The following is a 20,641-nucleotide window of genomic DNA, read 5'->3' as shown; positions in this document are numbered from 1 at the left end:
TTAGTGTAATTTGCTTGTTTACTGTAGCTAAAACTGGAAATTATATTTCTAAAGCATTAGTTTGGATCATTGGGAAGAAAAAAGATTTAATATTTATGATTCAAAAATATAAATATGTGAGAAACATGTTTTTAAAGACCTTTGCAGCTTGTTCTCATATATACCCTGCCACAAAGGAATAACTAAAATTATGAAATTTAGAATCTACCAAGCTTCCCTCCCATGGACAGAAGACAATCCATGGGAAATGTGAGTCCATAACCCATAGCTTTAGCAGCAATAATAAATCTAATTATGCTATGCATATTTAAGTTAGCCAAACCCTGGAGCAGTGGTAGCAATCTTCTATCACAATGGCAAGCCCTTTAAGATTATATATTGTTAATCCCAATATAAGTCAAGAAATGAGGAAAACTGTGGTTAAAGAAATTGTTTGATCCAATAATAAAATTTCATTGATAATTGATGAATCAACCACAATAAGCAAAAAAAACTACCCTCATAGTATTTGTTCGATGCTGTATTGAAGGTATGGGAATGAATTCACCAGTAAATTTGTTTTTGGACTTAGTAGAACTTGAAAAAGTAACAGCAGAAGGAATATTTGATTCCTTACTCCAATGTCTTTACTCTTATGGGATGACAGAAGATTATTTGAAAAAATATTTGATTTCTCTGGCATGCAATGGCGCCACTGTGATGATGGGATGTAAAAGTGGAGTGAAAAAATTGCTGTCAGAACGTTTTCCTTCTATTATAGTTTGGCATTGTGCTAATCATAGACTAGAATTATCAGTAGGTGATGCTGCCAAGGAAACTTCAGGAATAAATAGATTCCAATCATTTATTGATAAACTGTATGTCATATACCATGCTTCAACAAAAATAGCAGAGAGTTGCATTCATGTGCAGAATTACTGGGGACTGAGCTGCTGAAAATTGGAAGAATTTTAAGTACCCGATGGGTGTCATCTAGTTTGTGTAGTTTTGGCTGTATGGAATAATTTTGAATCCCTTGTGTATCATTTTAAACAAGCAATGCATGATCCTACAAGAGGTAAAAATGATAAATGCACTTATGATGGCTTGAAAAGAAAAATAACATCTACAGAATTTTTATTGGACCTAGGATTGATGTGTGACGCTCTCCAAGAATTGTCATATTTAAGTTTGGATCTACAGGACCGTAACATCGACTTGTATAAGGCAAATAAGAAAATAAAAACACTGGTACAAGTTTTTGAAGAAAGAAGACAGAACTTTGGGTCCTATTATAAATGTGCTGTTGCTGCTGTAAGTGATCTTCACTTTCATGGAGTTTTACTTCACAAAAGAGATTCAAAAAAGGATCCCCCCATTGACCCAAGTATATTTTATACAAAATTGAAAGAGTCAATTGAAAAAAGATTACTTGATAGCAAAGACGATGAGTTGGCATATTGGTCTCGCATACTTGATCAAAAACATTGGCCTGAAGATGTTAATACTCAACTGACATTTGGAGATGTGGAAATTAGAAACTTATCAATCAGATTGCAACTAAATGAAAGAGAAATGATTCGTGGATTCCATGAATACATTCTTGAAAAGACATATCCAGAAAAACTGTTGCATTTGATACAGACTCTGAATACCATTCCTATTTCTTCAAGTGAATGTGAACGTGGGTTTTCACAGATGAATCTAATTGCCACGTTCACATTCAAGAGTTTTGTTAAAGACTAAGACAATTTCAGCACTTTTGTTCATCAAACTTGTCAGACCACCTCTCAGACTTTTCGATCCTTCAAAGTATGTTGATCTGTGGTTACTCAGAGGACGACATTCGGCCATAGATACTAAGAGCAAGGAAAGGAGTCAAGATTTGCCAGACGAGAATTGGACAAAAGTTTGGAATTTTCTATGAACATTTGCCTTAAATACAATAAATTAAATGTATGTTAAGAATTGAATATATAATTGTTTAATTATATAAATAAATATATAAATAAAATTATATAAATAAAAGATTAACAAGATGAGAGTTCCGGCACCTTTTTTTTTTAGAAAAAGAGCCCTGCACACACCACTACCTCAGAGGTATTAAGAAACTAAAAATGGTAAAAGACAACTTTTCAGGAAAAAGAATAGTTAAAATATGGAGCACCAAGAGACTGTTGAGAACAACTTTTCAATTTGCCCTCTAATAATTATTTTTTATCTCACCACACCTTTCCATCATGGTGGCCATTTTGTGGGAATGCCCATAAACATGCTTTTGAGATTTCAGATGCAGTCATTAATATTCAAAGGTGAAGATTCTTAAAGTTATTATTCTCTCAACCTTTTTTGCCACATTTGTTAAGTGAATCACTCATTGTTAAATGAATCATATGGTCATTAAGTGAATGCTTGTTGGAAGCCATTTGGGAAGATTGCAAATGGCAATTACATGACCCTGAGCCATTGCAATTGTCACAAATACATTGCCAAGCACCTGAATTTTGATCATATCACTGTGAATTTGGCTATGGTCATAAATGCAAGGACTGGTCATAAGTCACTTTTTTCAGTGCTGTTGTAAGTTTGAATGATTACTAAATGAATGGTTGTAAGTCGAGGACTGCCTTATTTTATTGTCCTTTTACATGATCCCATATTTCATGCTATTTTAGTCAATTATTTTCAGAAAATTAATATAGATTTTAGTTTTTAAGTTATCTCTTCATAAAGTTATTCCGTTAATTGATTTATAATCAGCATTTTTGCCTGTTTCAGTCATTATATTCCAATTCATCACTTTAAGGGAATTGATCCTGTAACTCATCTCTCACTGCATGTAAGATTTGTGACTCATTGTTCAGACTCCACTCTCATTAAATCAAAGTAGTTAGGTTTAAAATGATTGCGATTCATGAATGGGCTAAATGTCACAAATACACATTTCACGCAATGGCTGAAGTGACACTGCAGACCCAAACTTCTTTATTTATAGATCAGTCTTATTCAAAAGATAAATCTTATCATATGTCAGTGAAGTTTAATTTAGTGTTTGGAAGAGACCATTTGTTCCAGTATAGCTCCCATTAATTTCAGTAAGAATGAAATGAAAATGTGACACTTTTCAGCAAGTGTTGCTGGTTTCAAACATCACGGTAAGCCATCTAGAAAAACAATCACTTCCAAAGATTTGTGATGCTCAGCTGTCTTCTGATGGGGGAAAACTGTTTTATTTCCTCCTACAGAGGGTAAAATAAGTGACCTCTTAGTAGATTTTACTATCTTTACAATTTAATTCCCTATTTTAAAATGTAGGGTTTGTTCCAGAAAAATTAAAATACAAGTGGGATGTAGTTGAGAAATTGTCCAGATAAGCTTTAAATTCTACTAAACACTATTAAAATGTGGTGTGTCCCTTCAGTGCTTTGTAGAAGTACATCCTTTAAAAATGCTACTTCTTTATAGGAGTAGCTTTAAAAAATGCTATTAATGTCTGTGACATTCCACCATTACCTAAATTTGAAGGAAAGTAAAGATTTATGTGAAAAAATATGTGTATCATTTTAAACCAGAACTATAAGATTTTGACTTAAATGAGGAATGAGCCAAATATTAGTGGACAAAGTTCAGCTGGTTCAATCTACTTGGCTACTCTTAAAAACAGGAACAAATGAACATGTGCATATGTGGTATCCAAATCCAGACCTCTATCTTGTTCTAGATCGTATAAACCAGATTTAGAACAAACCTACTTGAGAAGTAAGCCTAATAAACTGAGTAGCACTTTTTTGCAAAAATATGGCTGACCAACAATATAACCAATGAATTGATTTTGAAATCAAATGAACCACTCAATGAATAGTATTAACAAAGGATGTGGAAGATATTCAATTCATGAAACAATAACATACGGAGAAAATTTGTTTTTCAGCTGATTACACATTTTAATCCTGATGCAGAACAAAACAAACTCACTTCTAAACACAGGCCAAAATACTTTGTTCCAGTAAGAGGTGGGGGGAGAGAGAAAGAGCAAAAGGCTGAAAGGTTTTCTTGGCAACAGGGTGTGGAGTAGATTTTTTTTGAGCCAAACCCTGGAAACCAAAATGTTTCGTATTTTATTTCTGCCAAACCACACTCAATTCAAAATAGTTCAGCAGGTGTCATCCATATTCAAGAGGAAACATATTTTCTAGTTCAAGCACCCCCTGGTCTTAATTAATATGGCTTATTACAAGTCAAATTCCTGGCTCAAATATCATGAGGACGAAGTCATGGAAGCCTCACTAAATCTGAATTAGAATTTTGAATCCTGGCTGAATGTGCAATGTAAATTTAACGTTGTGAAGGACCATCCCTTCTTAAATTCTTAAAGCAATCCAATGGCACTTTAAGTTACTCAAAAAAAGTGCAGTAGGATGTGATTTTCCTTTACCTCTATGTTTAAAGCTATGAAACCAACAGAACAAAACTCTAGAACTGATTCCTTCCAAGAACCAATAGAAGGAAATGATGAATTTGGTTACTAAAACAACACTTAAGAGCTGTTAATCAGCAAGTACCTGATAGCTTATTATTGAAAGTAGCATTGTGAAAGTTGCAAGTGTGTGTGTGTGGGGGGGGGGAATATATATTTTATCTACAATACTTTGTTTACTTACCTGAAAGTAATACTTACTGGAAAGGTAATAGGCCAAGCCTGATGATGTAACTCATTAGACTGTTTCAATATATCTTCTGTCTGTGGCAAACATCCACAGGGTCTAAGTGCTCCCTCAGTTGTTCCTGTTCCTGAACAAAATGCCAGGAAACGTTCTAGATCTTCCTAAAAGCATCCCTGGTATATATGGTTCTTGAAGTCTAAGAACCAGCATAATACATTGCTTAAGACCTCAGTACAACTCTAGAATTCATTGGTTGATTTTAGGTCATTTGCCCTCAGCCTAATCTATCATACAGGATTGTTACAGCAAGGAGATAATTAGATGATAATTCTTTATATACAGTATCCTCTTGAGCTCTCAGAGAAAAGGTAGGACATAAATACCGTAGGAAAATAAATATTACCACTGTATTAGCATTTGAAATTTGGGGGGAAAGCCTGAGCATACCATGGACAGCCAAGAAAACAAGCGAACAGATCATAAAACAAATCAACCCAGAGTTCTCACTTGAAGCAGGCTCAAACAATCATAGTTCTTTTCATTTTCTTTTTCAAAGCCTACAACCATTCATTTAGCAACAAAGTTAGTGGCACTGGAAAAATGTGACTTCAGACGAATTCTTGCTCTTAGAAATGCTGCAACATCCCCCCACGGACATGTGATCAAAATTTGGGCGCTTGGCAACTGGCACGAATTCATTGAAGGTTACAGAGTCCCAGAGTCATGTGATTGTCATTTGCAACTTTCCCAACCAGCTTCCAACATGCAAAGTCAGTGAGGAAAAAGCTGGACTCACGACCGTGGGATTCACTAACATGGCAAAAAGGTTAATCAAGCTCAATTCACTTAGCAGCCATGCTTAGCAGTGGAAATTCTGGTCGTATGTTAAGGAACTGTGGTCATAAGTTAAGGAATACCCATACACTCAACTCTCTAGCTCCCGTTTTTCCAGAGTGGTTTATAAAATAATAATAAAACATATGCCAAGGTAGCAGTCTAATAAGATGCAACAGATAAGGAAAAAAGATATAGTGCTTTTTAAAAAGCCTAGAAATTCAGAAAGCAGTTCTTAATGTACATAGTTTGTGTAAGCGTAACAATGATGGATGTGTATTGTTTTAGAGGCCCCAATGACATTATCATCTCCCACAGCCAGGGCTTTTTTTCTCATAGAACGCTCAGAACGGAGTTCCGGCACCTTTTTTGGATGGAACCTTGTAGGGTAGGCAAGGTGGGTTGTATGACATGTGTGAGTTCCGGCACCTTTTTCTTTTACAAAAAAAGCACTGCCCACAGCCAATACTCTTCCTCACAGGAGAATTGGACCAAAGGAGTTCAGGAAGGGCCTTCAGCTTAAATTTGCAGGGGCTTATGAAAAACTGAACAATGATTACATAAAACCAGGAGGGAAACGTGATTTGGACAGAAATACACTGTGCAAAAATTTGATAGCAGTCACTAAATATGCAAAGCATAGCTCAATAGCAGAAAAGAACTGAGATTTGATAAAACCCCAAATCAATTACACTTGAGTTAAAATGGGCTGCCTATATATTAAATAAATAAATAATAAAACAAATCAAATGTAGACTTCTGAGTGCCATTTTATGATTTAATAAAATTGCAGGGTTGGAAAAAAAGGCCTGATGTATTTCACTGTCTGATTTAGAATCTGTTTTGGTTACAGGTTTTCTCTCAATCAGTTTTCCCTAACCCTGGCACTTTACCGTTGGTATATATATCAGAAGTCTCCAACCTTTTGGGCACCATGGATTGGTTCTGTGGAGAGAGGTTTTTCCGTGGACCAGAAGGTGCATGGTTTTGTGTGCTGTCTGCATCCTGTGGATGAGGCTTTGCTTGTTTGTGCGGACCGGTTGCTGGCATGCCGCGGCCCGGTACTGGTCTACAGACTGGGGGTTGGGGACCCCTGGTATATATATGATCTTCAGCTTCTAGAATTTCTCAATTGCAATTGTATAGCCATTACAAAAGATCTTGGGAGATGTAACCTCACACATGGAGGATGCTAATGTAGACCAAGTGTAGTTTAGGTACTTCAAAATGAAGTTTGATACAGAGTAAGTAGGATTGTTGTATGTTCTCTTTAGCTCTGGGAAACAGAACAAAGCAGCAAAAAAATCCCATTTTGGCAACTATTAAATGTGATGTGAATTGATTCTTCAGTTTATACTTGCCAAATTTATATTCTTTTGCACAGGATCAACTATGCAAGGTCTGGGGGGGGGGATTAAGCCTCTTGCACCATTCAGCTAAAATCCAAAGAATAGCCTAATAAAGCTCACGAGTTTTACTTAAAGACTAGTTTTTAAATGTTGTGAAAAGATTAGACTGCTGTTTTTTATTGGCTACAGATCCGAACTCAGGGTTATCACTTTTTTAAGTCATATGCTTCAAAGGTTTCCAGGCTGAGTTCTTCATCAAACAAGACACGCTTGGTTGCTTTTAATCCCCATATTAATATGGACTTAAGGCACCCCCATCCCCAGGAGAAATAATTATGAAAAGTCTTTCTTGAAATCTGCAGATGGTTTTACTCCCAACTGGCTCCTTATACATTTGATCAACACTTCACCTGAGAAACAGTCTTCTACCACTGGAAAAGAGCAAACACAATAATTAAGAGGCTAGGAAGAGCTACCCAAGGGGGAAAGGCCATAATAACTGGGGATTTTGAACTTAAATCAAAAGTAAAAGGAGATATAAAGCAAGGATTTCAACCCGTAAGTGATGTGAACAATGTGAACGGAGACGTTTCTCTTTCTCACAGACACGTTTACATTTTTAAAATCTCATTGAAATGAAATGTAAGGAGAGGATAAATAATATTTTATACAATGCATAATTAGCTTTTGAGATTTGGTGCCATTCAGGTGTAAGGAGGGGCATCCATTTGGATAGCTGTAAAAGTGAATTGATAAATTCACACAGGTCATCAGGTATGGCTTTCATGGCTTACATTTTGCTTGCTGCTATAAAAATGGGCTCAGCTGCATGAGCAAACTCTAAACCTTTTGCCCTGTTTTCACCAACAATCCACAGCTCCTCCAAGAAAAGTTCAATAATCTCTTTGATCTCATGACTCAGCTTTGCCAAGCATAATTATTTTTCTAGTTGAACATTTTTTCATACTCCATGCCCAAAGTTTGTGAGGTTTTGCCTGCTGCTATTATTTCAAGGGAGCAATAAATCTTTACTTGGTCCGTGACTGGTTAATTCATCTGCGGTCTCTGGTACTCTTAATTAACCATCACAGTTCATAAACTAAAGATGCCTATTTTCTTTCCCTCTTTCTCAACATCCAGCTTTCATAATCATAATGTAAAGATCAATGCTTTATGTATAGTAATCTTTATTGTTAAGTATTCTTACTACCTTAATGTGATGGGAGGCTTCAGAAAATTTAATACTGTAATCCCCCAGTAGAAGTCTGAACTGCTACCAATCTTGATGGTAAAGCTGAAAGAAGGACCTTCTAAGAGTAATATTAGTGGTGGTGAGGACAAGTAGAGCCTTGCAAGCAAGAGAGAAGCCCATCTAAGAGAAGGAACTCCAAAATCAAACTTAGAACAAAACAATGGTAAATTACTTCTGTATTGTTGTCCTGGCAAATAGATGGGGAAGAAATGGAGTTAGTGACAGATTTTATTTTCCTGGCCTCCAAGATCACCGCAGACGGTGACTGCAGCCAAGAAATTAAAAGACGCTTGCTCCTTGGGAGGAAAGCCATGGCAAATTTAGACAGCACACTAAAAAGCAGAGACATCCCCCTGCCAACAAAAGTGCGTATAGTCAAGGCCATGGTTTTCCCATTTGCAATGTATGGCTGTGAAAGTTGGACCATAAGAATGGCTGAGCACCAAAGAATTGAAGCCTTTGAACTATGGTGCTGAAGAAGACTCTTGCAAGTCCCTTGGACTGCAAGGCGATCAAACCGGTCAGTCCTAGAGGAGATCAACCCTGACAGCTCTTTAGAAGGCCAGATCCTGTAGTTGAAACTCAAATACTTTGGCCACCTAATGAGAAGGAAGGACTCACTGGAGAAGAGCTTAATGTTGGGAAAGAGTGAGGGCAAGAGAAGAAGGGGACGACAGAGAATGAGGTGGCTGGATGGAGTCACTGAAGCAGTAGGCGTGAGCTTAAATGGACTCCAGAAGATAATAGAGGACAGGAAGGCCTGGAGGAACATTGTCTATGGGGTCGGGATGGGTTGGACATGACTTCGCAACTAACAATTGTTGTCTAGAAAACTGCATGGGCATGTCCACAAGTTGCACCAGTCATGTATTGCTCAGTCATATATTGTTCAATACATACAAGTAAAACTCTCCTTGCAACTCTGTAAAAACATGCAATTTAGCTAGCTTGACCAATTAATTAAATGTGAATGTATACCATATCTTCAATCATAGGTAGTATATTTTAAATGCCATAATAAATAAATGCTGGGCAGCAGGAAAAAAGAGCTACTCTCCTGAATTTCCTAATGATACCTGGTTGACAACTTTAGGTTTATAAATTTTAAAGCAAGGGCCTACTCAGAGCAATTAATCATTATATTAATAATTTATTCAAAGCAGTTAATGAAACCTCAGTATATTTTTTATTTATTTATTTATTTATTTTAATTCCATTTATATCCCGCCCTTCTCCGAAGACTCAGGGTGGCTTACAAGCAGTAGCTTTCATGTAGCATACTATGTAAATTTGCTCAAAACTGAATCTGATTATCTTGAATGGGGCTTAAGCTTAGGTCAGCATGCAATCTTACACCCAGGCTTCACGGATTTGTTAATTTATTTATAATATAGTAAAGGTAAAGGTTCCCCCGCACATGCGTGCTAGTCGTTTCCAATTCTAGGGGCTGTTGCTCATCTACATTTCAAAGCTGAAGAGCCAATGCTTGTCCGAGGACATCTCCGTGGTCATGTGGCCGGCATGACTAGATGCCAAAGGCGCACGGAACGCTGTTACCTTCCCACCATAGTGGTCCCTATTTTTCTACTTGCATTTTTACATGCTTTCGAACTGCTAGGTTGGCAGAAGCTGGGACGAGTAACAGGCGCTCACTCTGTTACGCAGCACTCGGGATTCGACCCGCCAAACTGCCGACCTTCTGATCGAAAAGCTCAGCAGCTCAGCGTCCTAACCCACTCAAGAACTCCAGTCAGGCATGATGATAATTTTCTCCCCACTTGATCCTCCAAACTCTTTTGAGATGGATGTTGAAGAGTGGTACCAATGGCCCAAGTTTACCCCAATGCATTTTATGGATAAGTGGGATTTTGAACGCCATCTCTGTGATGCTACAACCTGTCAGGCTTTCCAGAAGAAGCTGGAAAAATGGATTCCTCTGTTCAGTTGGGAATATTAATACATACATAAATTCATTCCTGTAAGCTCTTTTGCAGTACACAAAATTCAAAGTTTTCTGATGGTCATTTACCGTGATTTGCCCCCCCCCGCCCCCGAAAAAAAATAAATCCCGCCTTCTGGGTTTGTTATCTTCATTGTTATGCAAAGACATATAATGTTCTCTTTCACATGGCAGATAACCCAACTCCTTAACAGCAAGCTACAGACAATGGAAGGTGCCCACCGGCTTCTTGAGAATGAATGACAGCAGTTCAAAACCGTGGCTCATCAAAAGAAGCCCGGGGTTGAACCCCAGGTGGAGATGGCGACCCGCCACCGCGTATCTGGGGGAGGCTTGCCCACGGCCACTTTATGCGTAACTTCCTATCCGACCTGAACTCCGGAGCTCCCGGTTCTTGAAAACACAACGACGAGGCGCTTCCTCCTCCCAGCCCTCTTCGGCCACGGCCGATGCCCGGGAAGAGAGCAAGATAAGACGCGCCTCGTCGTCGCCGCAGGCCCTTGCCTTCCAGCCCCTCCCCCGATCGCCCTCTGACTCTCCGTCGAGGCGGGTTGAGGGCGGAGGCTGGTACTACTAGAGGGAGGACGGGGCGGGCGGAAAACGGCTCGACGTTGCCCGGGCCGGTGTCTTTTCTGCTCCCGCTTTTGCAACGCCCGTCATGGCCGCGGCTCTCCGTCCCGGCGCCTTCTCCGCCGCCGCCTGCCTAGCTCTGTTGCTCTGCTGTCTCGTCTGGCGCGGGGCTTCCGCCTGGACGGACGAGATGGAGCCGGAGGAGGACGGCGACGACGCGGACCCGGAGACGCGGCACCTCTACAACACCGAGATGCTGCGCCATGGCGTCCGGAGCGCACCGCACTTCGTCATGTTCTTCGCCCCGTGGTGAGCGGCGGCGGCGGCGGCCTGGAGAGGGAGAAAGGGTGCGCCGCGGTCCTCTCCCGGCTCTCGCTATTGTGGCAGCCGGAGGGAGAGCCGGGCAGGGCGGGATGCGAAGGGAGCCGCCGGGAAAGTCCGGGGCGGGAGAAGGGGGGCTCTCTTTTCCACCCTCGCCCCGCCTCCGTTACCTTTTCCCCCCAAACCGCGTGTCCGCCCGCTTCCCACAGCCGCAGACCGGTGCCAGGAAGAGGCTGGGATTTGCTGAGGCTTGGCAGAGTTGACTTCCACGCAAGCAAATCCTTTCATCTCTCCTTGGCGCTAGCCGGTGAGCTCAAGTTACTGTCTTCCCCGAAGGCGTCAAGCGGACTTCTTCCGGGGTGGCTGGCGTGAATCGATGAGACCGAAAGTGGAAAAAAAACTCGTCCAAAGTGTCCCTGTTGTGTACATACATAAACGTTTAAAAGGAGGCGGGGGGGGGGAAGCGGGGCGTCCTGGGATGTTTGTAATCGCAGAAGCCATCTTTTCTGACCTTGCCTTGTTTGCAAGCTTCCCCTTGGAAGGGAAAGGATGATGAGCTGGCTGCACGGGTGGGGTAGGGCCAGGAGGAAAGGGACGATGCAACAAAGGAAACCCATCCTAGAATCGGTTTCTTGAAGGCATCAGTTTTGGCTGCAGTAGGTTCATCCCGTTGAACACATAACAATGTTAGCTCCTGCCGAATTGAACCAAATGGATGAAGCTTCACCTTATGCAAACGGCACAGAAAGCTCAGCAACCTTTAACAGGTGAAGCAGAGACACTCCAGATTACAAAGGCTTCTGTCGGGACCCACCCCAAAGCATGTCTTAGGAAGACAAAATTCTTGGAGTCAAGTCTATTCCAAAAAGAATCTTTACTATGACATGCTTGGTTGTAGGAAATGAGACAGGACTTAATATTGTTCCACGAACTAACCCTTATATAGAGTTCCCGGTTTAACCCCCCTTAGCCCCATTTGGTCAGTCCCCCATCCTTTCTCATCCCTGGGAAAAAGGAACTTAGGACCCTTCATGTTTATTGCTCTCTTCCGTGACACAAGCCAGATGCTAGCCCTCCCTTTTGTTTCCCCAGTTCAAAAGGCTTCTCCTTTCCTTTGAAATGCCTAATACCGGTTCAATACACATCCATTCTCTTCTCTTCGGGAGATGGCAGAATCCATGGAATAATGTTTTAAACATACATTTATGAATATGATATAAATGGATTCTGACAGGCTACTTTAAAATAGCAACATCAGTTCCAAAGGTAAATAGATGCTCAACTGACAAAAAAGTTAAATGTCTAGCACTGCAAATTGATATTCATGGAACAAAACGAAAAGGGGAAAAATACCCAGGGCAAGGTGGTGATGGTGGTGGTGTTTGTGCGTCCATGTATGCACACACCTTTAAGTCAGTTTTTGACTCCTGGTGACTGCTTGGATTAGGTCCTGCAAGGTGTTTGCAAGATTTTTGCCATTATCTTATTCCTAAGGCTGAGAGAAAATGATTGGCCAAGGTGACCCAGCTGGTTTATTGTATAAGACAGGACTACAACTTAAAGTCTCTCATACCAAAGTTAAAATGATGGCATTCATAGGGCTGAAATCATGCATGTTGAGTTCCATCCTAGACTGTAGTAAAGACAGGACTTATTTCAACTCAGTAACTGGGGCTTAACTACAGGGAAAACACTGATGTCAAACATCCTTGGCAGAACCACGAAAGTGTCCTATTGATGAGTAAAGTTTGGGAACAGGTAATCCTGGAGCTTAGGCCTAAACAAGGAAGGCTTCATACACCAGTGTCATTATCTTTCACTAGAGGCTGATACTGGGATGGTGCCAAATTGCACAATGAAAGCTTTGTCTCAGTATGTGACTGTTGTGAAATGGGCAGATTTGTATTGATGAACATTATTTGGAAAGTACTCCAAAGTAAAACTGGCAGAACCTTGTACAGTCCTGCTCACCCTCAGAAAGTGATACAAAGCTGCAAAAATGCAAGAAACATTGGACAAAATGGTCAGTGACAATTCTTCTATGAAAAAGGTTACAGTACTGAATATAATTTTTGTAGAAATAAAATATGCAAAAAGGGTTCTTTTGCACAAAATGTTTTCTTGCCATAAAATACAGTGATCGTCACAACCCTTTTAAAGCAGATTACACCAAAATCTACTTGTCATGATTGCTGTGTGTTATCCTGAGTATATGACATCTTCATTAATGACATCTTCATTAATGATTTGGATGAGGGGATAGATGGGGAACTCATCAAATTTGCAGACGACACCAAGCTGGCAGGAATAGCCAATACTCCAGAAGATAGGCTTAAGATACAGAAGGATCTGGACAGACTCGAACACTGGGCACTATCTAACAAAATGAAATTCAATGGTGAAAAAAGTAAGGTTCTACATTTAGGCAGGAAAAATCAAATGCATAGGTATAGTATAGGTGGTACCTTGCTCAATAGTAGTAACTGTGAGAGGGATCTCGGAGTCTTAGTAGACAATCACTTCAATATGAGCCAGCAGTGTGCTGCAGCTGCCAAAAAAGCCAACACAGTGCTAGGCTGCATTAACAGAGGGATAGAATCAAGATCAAGTGAAGTACTAATACCACTTTACAATGCTTTGGTAAGGCCACACCTGGAATACTGCATCCAGTTTTGGTCACCACGATGTAAAAAAGATGTCGAGACTCTAGAAAGGGTACAGAGAAGAGCAACCAAGATGATTAGGGGGCTGGAGGCTAAAACATATAGGGAACGGTTGCTGGAATTGGGTATGTGTAGTTTAATGAAGAGAAGGGTGAGGGGTGACATGATAGCAGTGTTCCAATATCTCAGGGGCTACCACAAAGAAGAGGGAGTCAAGCTATTCTCCAAAGCACCTGAAGGCAGGACAAGAAGCAACGGATGGAAACTAGTCAAGGAGAGAAGCAACCTAGAACTAAGGAGAAACTTCCTGACAGTTAGAACAATTAACCAGTGGAACAACCTGCCTCCAGAGGTGGTGAATGCTCCAACACTGGGGGTTTTTAAGAAGAGACTGGACAGCCATTTGCCTGAAATGGTATAGGGTTTCCTGCCTGAGCAGGAATATTATTATTATTATTATTATTATTATTATTATTATTATTATTATTATTATTATTATTATTATTATTATTATTATTATTATGCCTGTCAGTACAGTTTCTGGGAACCATAGCCTTATTTGTAGACACCTGTTTGGCTATTTTGAGCTCAGAATACTGAAATGATTAAGCGTTGGTTTATCTAGCAGGCTCTTACTGTAAATCCTTGCTTAATTATGGTAATTGAAACCACCAGCTCTGTTGCTAAGTGACCCAGTCATAAAGCACAACTTCACATGACTGTGCCGACTTATAAGAGAGTGGCAGCAGTCCCAGTTGCCATCATCAGGCAAATCTCATGTAGTTGCAGCATCTCACAGTCATGTGATTGCCATTTGTGACCTCCTGCCAGCTTCCCCATTGACTTTGCTTGATGGAAGCTGGCAGTGAATGTCACAAATGGTGAACATGTGACTCTGGGATATTGAGACTGTGATAATTGCCAGCTGGTTGCCAAGTACCTGGATTGCAATAAGATGACCACCAAGATGCCACAATGGCCACAATTACAAGGAATGGTCATAATCTCCCTTGTTCAGCTTCATTGTAACTTTGAATAATTGCTGAATAAATGGTTGCTTTACAACAGGCATGTCAAACTCGCGACGTCACGTGACATCGCACAACGTATTGGGACTTTTTCCCCATTGCCGTCAATGCGGTGGGTGCAGTTTCGGCATGATACATCCAGTGGCGTAGCATGGGTTGTCAGCACCCGGGGCAAGGCAAGTAATTTGCACCCCCTAACCCGTGGATTTTAGCACTCAAGTCTCTTCCACTAGCTCAGGAATTCTGGGAGTTGAAGTCCATGAGTCATAAAAGAGCCAAGGTTGCCTACCCCTGAGTTAGGTTCAAGGCAAAAAAGGGTCTCTGGAGAAGAGGGAAAATGCTAGTTTAAAACTGAAACAAGGCAACTTTAAGGTGCCTCAGCTGTGATTTAGGATGAGACAAAGAGAGGACATGGCGTTGAAAATGGTTAATGGGGCATGTTTGTTCCACTCTTAGTGGACGTCAAGATAAACCCCACGAGAGAATGACCTTACAACAGATGTGAATAGGCTTGGACTACGTTTGTAGATTGAGTGCATACATCACATGGAGCGATGATGGGCTTCATCAAGATTTATGATCCCACAATTGGTTAGTTTTCTCCATCTTGTTATGTCATGTCATGTCATGTTATGTCATGTTAGGCGACAAACAATGACTTCCAACTTACAATGCCTCAGCTTCCCAAGGTTATTCCAAAGCCGGAAAAGCCAACCAACCCACCCTGCAGCTTTGCCTGCTTAGGCTGAACCCCAGGAGTTCATACTTGCTGCAGCGCCCGACCTATTTTCTGCCCAGACGCTGCTTATCCAAGTCAAGCCGCCTCCTTCTCTTTGGCACCTTGCCCCAAAGATTCGCCGGCCTGGCTGGAAACTCTCGCTGCTGGCGACGTGTGTCGGGGGGGCGGCGGTCCCGATCACCTCCTGCAGGGGGAACCGAGTGGCCGCAGAGAGTCAATACGGCAGGAGGAGGAGGAGGAGCAGCAGCAGCAAGCAGCCGCAGGTGCGGCAGCTGCAGTTGTTACCTTTGCCTCTGGGAAAGGAGGAGACGGGGGCGGGAGCTGGGTCGGGGGGGCCGGGCTTGCAGGTTGAGAGCCAAGCGGAGGAGAACCGTGGTGGGAGAAAGAGAGGGAGGCAAGACGCCGCCAAGCCTCCCCACCCCCACCCGAGAAAGGAGGCGATCCGTAGCCGCGAGAGGACGGGATCCCGCTCTGGCTGGGCGCAGCGAATGCGGTTGCTTTCTACGCTCCGCCCGCTCGCTCGCTCCGACCCTCGGCGAAGTGGAATCGTCCCCCTCCGGCGAGCTTAATGGGCGCCCCCCCAGATGTTGCGCCCGGTGCAGCCGGCCCCCCCTGCACCCCCCACGGTACGCCACTGGATACATCCAGCCCTTGGGCCGGCAGTTTGATATGCCTGCTTTACAAGAACTACTCTTAAGATGCTTTCCCATTACTTCAAAGAGGTGATAATGCTCATTGCTGCAGAGAACTTTTCAGTGGACGTATTCCATGAAAACTTAATTGCTCTCACCCCGCCCTCCAAAATCTAGAACCTGTTTTCACGAGTAATGTGTAAGTTGTAATACATGTGACCATAGGGCTTTTCTGCCCCATCTCTCTGCCTTAAATTTGAGTTAGTGTTCCATAGAACAGACATGTCAAACACAAGACCCGGGGGCCGGATCTGGCCCGCGAAGTGGTTTCATGTGGCCCACAAAGCCATCCTGGAAACAGTGAGGGAACGGCCCCCACTGCCTTGGCCCTGGCCCAGAGACCCTCCTTCTGCCAGAGACCCTCAGATCTGTCCCACTCCTGCCCAGGCCCCCATAGGCACCCTTGATGCGAATGATGTAGAGCTGGCCACGCCCACCCAGTAGGCCAGACACACTCTAGCCACACCCACCCAGTAGGCCATGCCCACCCTGGCCATACCCACCCGGCCCCCTGAGGGCAACCGCAATGCTGATGCGGCCCTCAATGAAATTGAGTTTGACACCCCTGCCATAGAACTTCATTTCTCAATATGCAGAATTACTTATTAGGACTATAACCAAACTACTTGAGAAGCCATAACTATTGTATCTCCATGCAACAATTATTTGCATGCTAGTTTCTCTGAAGACAACTGTAACTTTTCCAGTAAGGGCAGACAATTAATTATGTGTTTGTAAAGGCAAGATTGGCAATACAGTATATACAGAGTTGTGTTCATAATTTAAATGTTATCTAGGAAACAGGTTTTCTAGATCCAATTTCTAGTACCCAACATTGATTTTTGTAACCTGTTTAATGAGAATTGTTTATAAGTTCTGATTCTTTTATTAGTTTAAATGAATTTTATATGATATTCTCTATGTTTCACTTCAAAGTTAATTTAAAGATAGAAAAACAGATGGAAATTTTTACTAAATAATGTGTCCAGCCAATCCTATGTTCATCAGTTTGTCCTTAGCTTCTTTTTTCTGACTTTTTCCAAGGGAAACAACCCTTGGCTCAGACAACACACTAAATGAACCATGGATAGAACCAACCATGTTTTTCAGCTGTACTTATTTGTAGGAGGAGTCAACAGATGTGACTCAGAGCACACTGCTCATTTGCTTGTTTTTATTTCCAAGGACTGCTGGGGAAATAGGAGGTGACATGGAGATGCAGTTTGTTAAAGCGCATGGTAAATATTTGTGAATGGGGCTTTGGGGACATTATGGGTAACCATAATGTGAGCTCTGCCCTATCCAAAATTGCTTTGAGGTGAACAAAAGAAACTTGGGAAGTACAGTAAAGAGTCAATAGTATATAAATAATACTATTTGAATAGCACTGTATTTATTAGTTTGGAAGTGAGTCAGGCCACCCTAAAGTAAGGGGAAAAAACCAACTACCGGTATGTTGAAATATATCAGTTTGTCAACTGAAATATTTCCTTAAATGGGGAAAAAATAGAGTCTATCAGGGAAATTTTCTTGATGACTTCTTGGGACCTAGAAAATATTGCAGGAGTCAGTTGCAGAAATGAAAAGGGAACAGATTGAATTGATTGGCTTGTACTGATGATATTATCTAGTTGGGTAATGAAATGTCTGCAAGCAAACCACCAAGCTCAGCAAGCACAGAGGACACCACCCCCCTTCACACAGTTCAACCTGAGTTACAGATTCTGCTATTGGCAATCCTAACAGTTTGTAGGGGTGCAAACTTTATATATAGTCCCTTATAAAACCCTGGATAAAAGATTGAGGTTTGAAACACAGATTTTTGTGAGATTTTGGAGTGGGGAGTGCAACCCTCTCAATCTTTCCCTCATAATATTAGATTTCAGAAGTGAGAAACAGAGAAGGACATAGAAAGTTTGGAATGGAGGGAAAAATGAAAATTTTTCTTGTGGGATTATTCAGTTTGCAAATTTATATTCTATCAGCTCTGGTTGCTCTAAGTTAAAACTTAGTTTTATTAACTGCACGGCTAGAATTTCATTTTGAAAGTATTGACTATACCCACAAGAATCCCTAAAAACACAATTTTCTAAACCAAACTCAGCCTGGCATTCTGTTTGTGATTTTCTTAGGTTTTCATAGGTCAGGTAGAAAAGTAGATAGAAATGGCTCTAGGAACATTTATTTGTAATGTCATTGATACAGACACAAATAGGAATTCAAAGAACTGGCCTAAAGTATTTTGGCATATGAGACATAATATTTCAGTGTCATCCTTTCCCATAACCATCTAATTGCTACTCTTAAAATAGTGTCCTAGATTTCCTTCTTGAGAAAAGTCATTCTAATGACAAGGACAGCTTTGTGAGATCTACACTTTGCAAGAACAAAATAGAATGGTATAAGGATGTCATGTATAAATATTTCTGCTTGGTTCTCAGCATTGATGACTTTATAGTCATAGTATAGTAGTCTAAAAAATACCAACAGTGCCTTAGGGTAAATGAGAATGGTGAATCAAATAATACAAGACTTAGGGGGATAAAATGTGTAGCTCGAAACAGTTTTTAGATTCTATAAAAGAAATAGTCCATTCAAGACATGGTCAAATTTCAATAAAATGGGGAAATTGAGTTAGACCAGGATAAGTGTGTATGGGTGCACTTAACTCTGTTGTAATTGCATGATGCAAGGATAAATTTCTGCCATATATGCTATATTCCATTCTATGCAAACAGCAAAACTTTCTTCTGCTTTTGTGCCTCCTGCAACCCTCTCTGCATGACTTCAAAATCTACTATGAAAATTGGGAGGCTATGGCAGATTTTAGAACTCATATGGTGGGTCATGGTGGAATAGGAAATCATTGTCTCCCTTGTAATTTTACCAGCAAAAATTTCTTCTACTGAATGAACACTGTAGTATTTATTCCATTAGATCTTGTTCTGCTAAATTTAACTTTTCCCATGTGAAATCACAGTCATTTTTGTATCAATCCTGAAGTTTTGCTTTGCTTTCATTCCATAACTTGGTTGCTGTTAAAACTGCTTTTTTATACAAATATGACACATTAGTAATGGGAGGATTTAATCTTCCCAGCATCTTGTTGGCAAACCTTCAGTGAATTCTGACCTCTTCTGTGGACAACTATCTCTTTCATGCATCTTGGACTTTACAAAAGTAGATTTTAATAAACTTCAATTATTGATAAGTAGAATGTATTTATCCCAGAAATAGATATAAAAGAAACGATGTTGCTTTTATTCCAATAAACTGGTTTGTCACATCTAGTTTATCAACTAACATCTAGTTTATCAACTAACATTAGCAATAAAAGAAAAACTGTAATCTTTGTTGTCCTTATATTAAAAAAAATCTACCAAAGTTTTAAGAAACCAAAGGATTTTTTTAAAAAAAAATCATTTTCAGAAATGCAGAAATGAACCTAGACAAAGACCTATCTTCTATCCTTAGATAAAATGTATGGAAGAGAAAATATAAGTTAGATATATGTAGAATTCCTAATGTCACTAATCTCAATAAAATAGAATAGTAGATTCAGAATTCTTAACAACTTTTTCACCAGAATATTTTTTTAAAAAAATTGCAGGTGTGGGCAATGCAAGCTTCTTCACCCAACTTGGAATGAACTTGCAAAGAAATACAACAACATGGATAATCCACAGGTCTATGTTGCAAAAGTGGATTGCTCTGCAGATACTCCAGTGTGTTCTGAACATGATGTCAGGGGATACCCAACGTATGTGTAAAAAAATAATACTGACTTTATGCATTTTCCCCTCAACTCTTACTGATCTGAAAAGAGCTTCTGAATGTTTATTTTGTAAATACATGACATTCTGTATTTGTATTAATTCCTTCCCCTTCTTTGAATATACCATGTAAGTAGCAATAGGTTATGCAACTGTAAAACCAGAGTACCTACAAAACTCTCTATAATATCTGTTGCCTTAATTATTTTGCTCATGGTAGTAAAAGCAGTATAAGATGATAAAAGCAGTGATGAGCATGCAATATTTTCATTACTGACCCTTTGCAGTGCATACTAAACAAATGTTTCTACCTGGGTTTGGCACAGCTGTGCAAATATACCACAACAGTTTTATAACTAGCAGAAAGTAGACGAATTGCTCTAATAGACTAGGACAAAAAAAGTATTAACCATTTTCTTACATTAAGAAACTGTTGCTAAATCAAGATCAAAACCGTGGGGAGCCAGGAAATTTAGTGTATAATTCCAAAGCTCCGTCTAAGGTTCTTAGCAAGGGCTATTAGGGTAGAGTCGGCAGAAATATTCCTCTCTGAAGATACACACACCCCCTCTCTTTTGTAGAAGCTTCATGAATTCATCCTGGCCAACCTGTATTTGGTGACATCGTGTTTTCCATTTTGATTTATAGTAAATCAAATAGTAAACTATTTTATTAGCAAACCACAGGTAGAAGGATTTGACGCGTAATAGCAGATCACACTTAGTTCTTGAGATCTGTTTTTTAAAATCTATTATTTTTATAATTGCTAATGTAAGAATGATGGCAAATAATTTCCTAATTAAAACAGTAGTGAATT

General features: G+C 40.4%; 1 protein-coding gene across 1 annotated transcript in view; it reads left to right on the top strand.

The window, feature by feature from the left end:
- Window positions 1-10,254: 10,254 nt before the first annotated feature.
- Window positions 10,255-20,641, top strand: part of TXNDC5 (thioredoxin domain containing 5) — a 26,998-nt gene continuing 16,611 nt past the window's right edge. The window contains exons 1-2 of the mRNA XM_083359949.1: window positions 10,255-10,917; window positions 19,662-19,811. Of these exons, the coding sequence (XP_083216075.1) occupies window positions 10,697-10,917; window positions 19,662-19,811 (371 nt within the window). The 5' untranslated portion in view covers window positions 10,255-10,696. The remainder of the gene's footprint in view (window positions 10,918-19,661; window positions 19,812-20,641) is intronic.

This window comes from Vipera ursinii (genome assembly GCF_947247035.1).
Source record: "Vipera ursinii genome assembly, chromosome: 3".
Taxonomy (NCBI): domain Eukaryota; kingdom Metazoa; phylum Chordata; class Lepidosauria; order Squamata; family Viperidae; genus Vipera; species Vipera ursinii.
The sequence above is the reverse complement of the archived record's forward strand: the minus strand, read 5'-3'. Positions and strand labels throughout refer to the sequence as shown.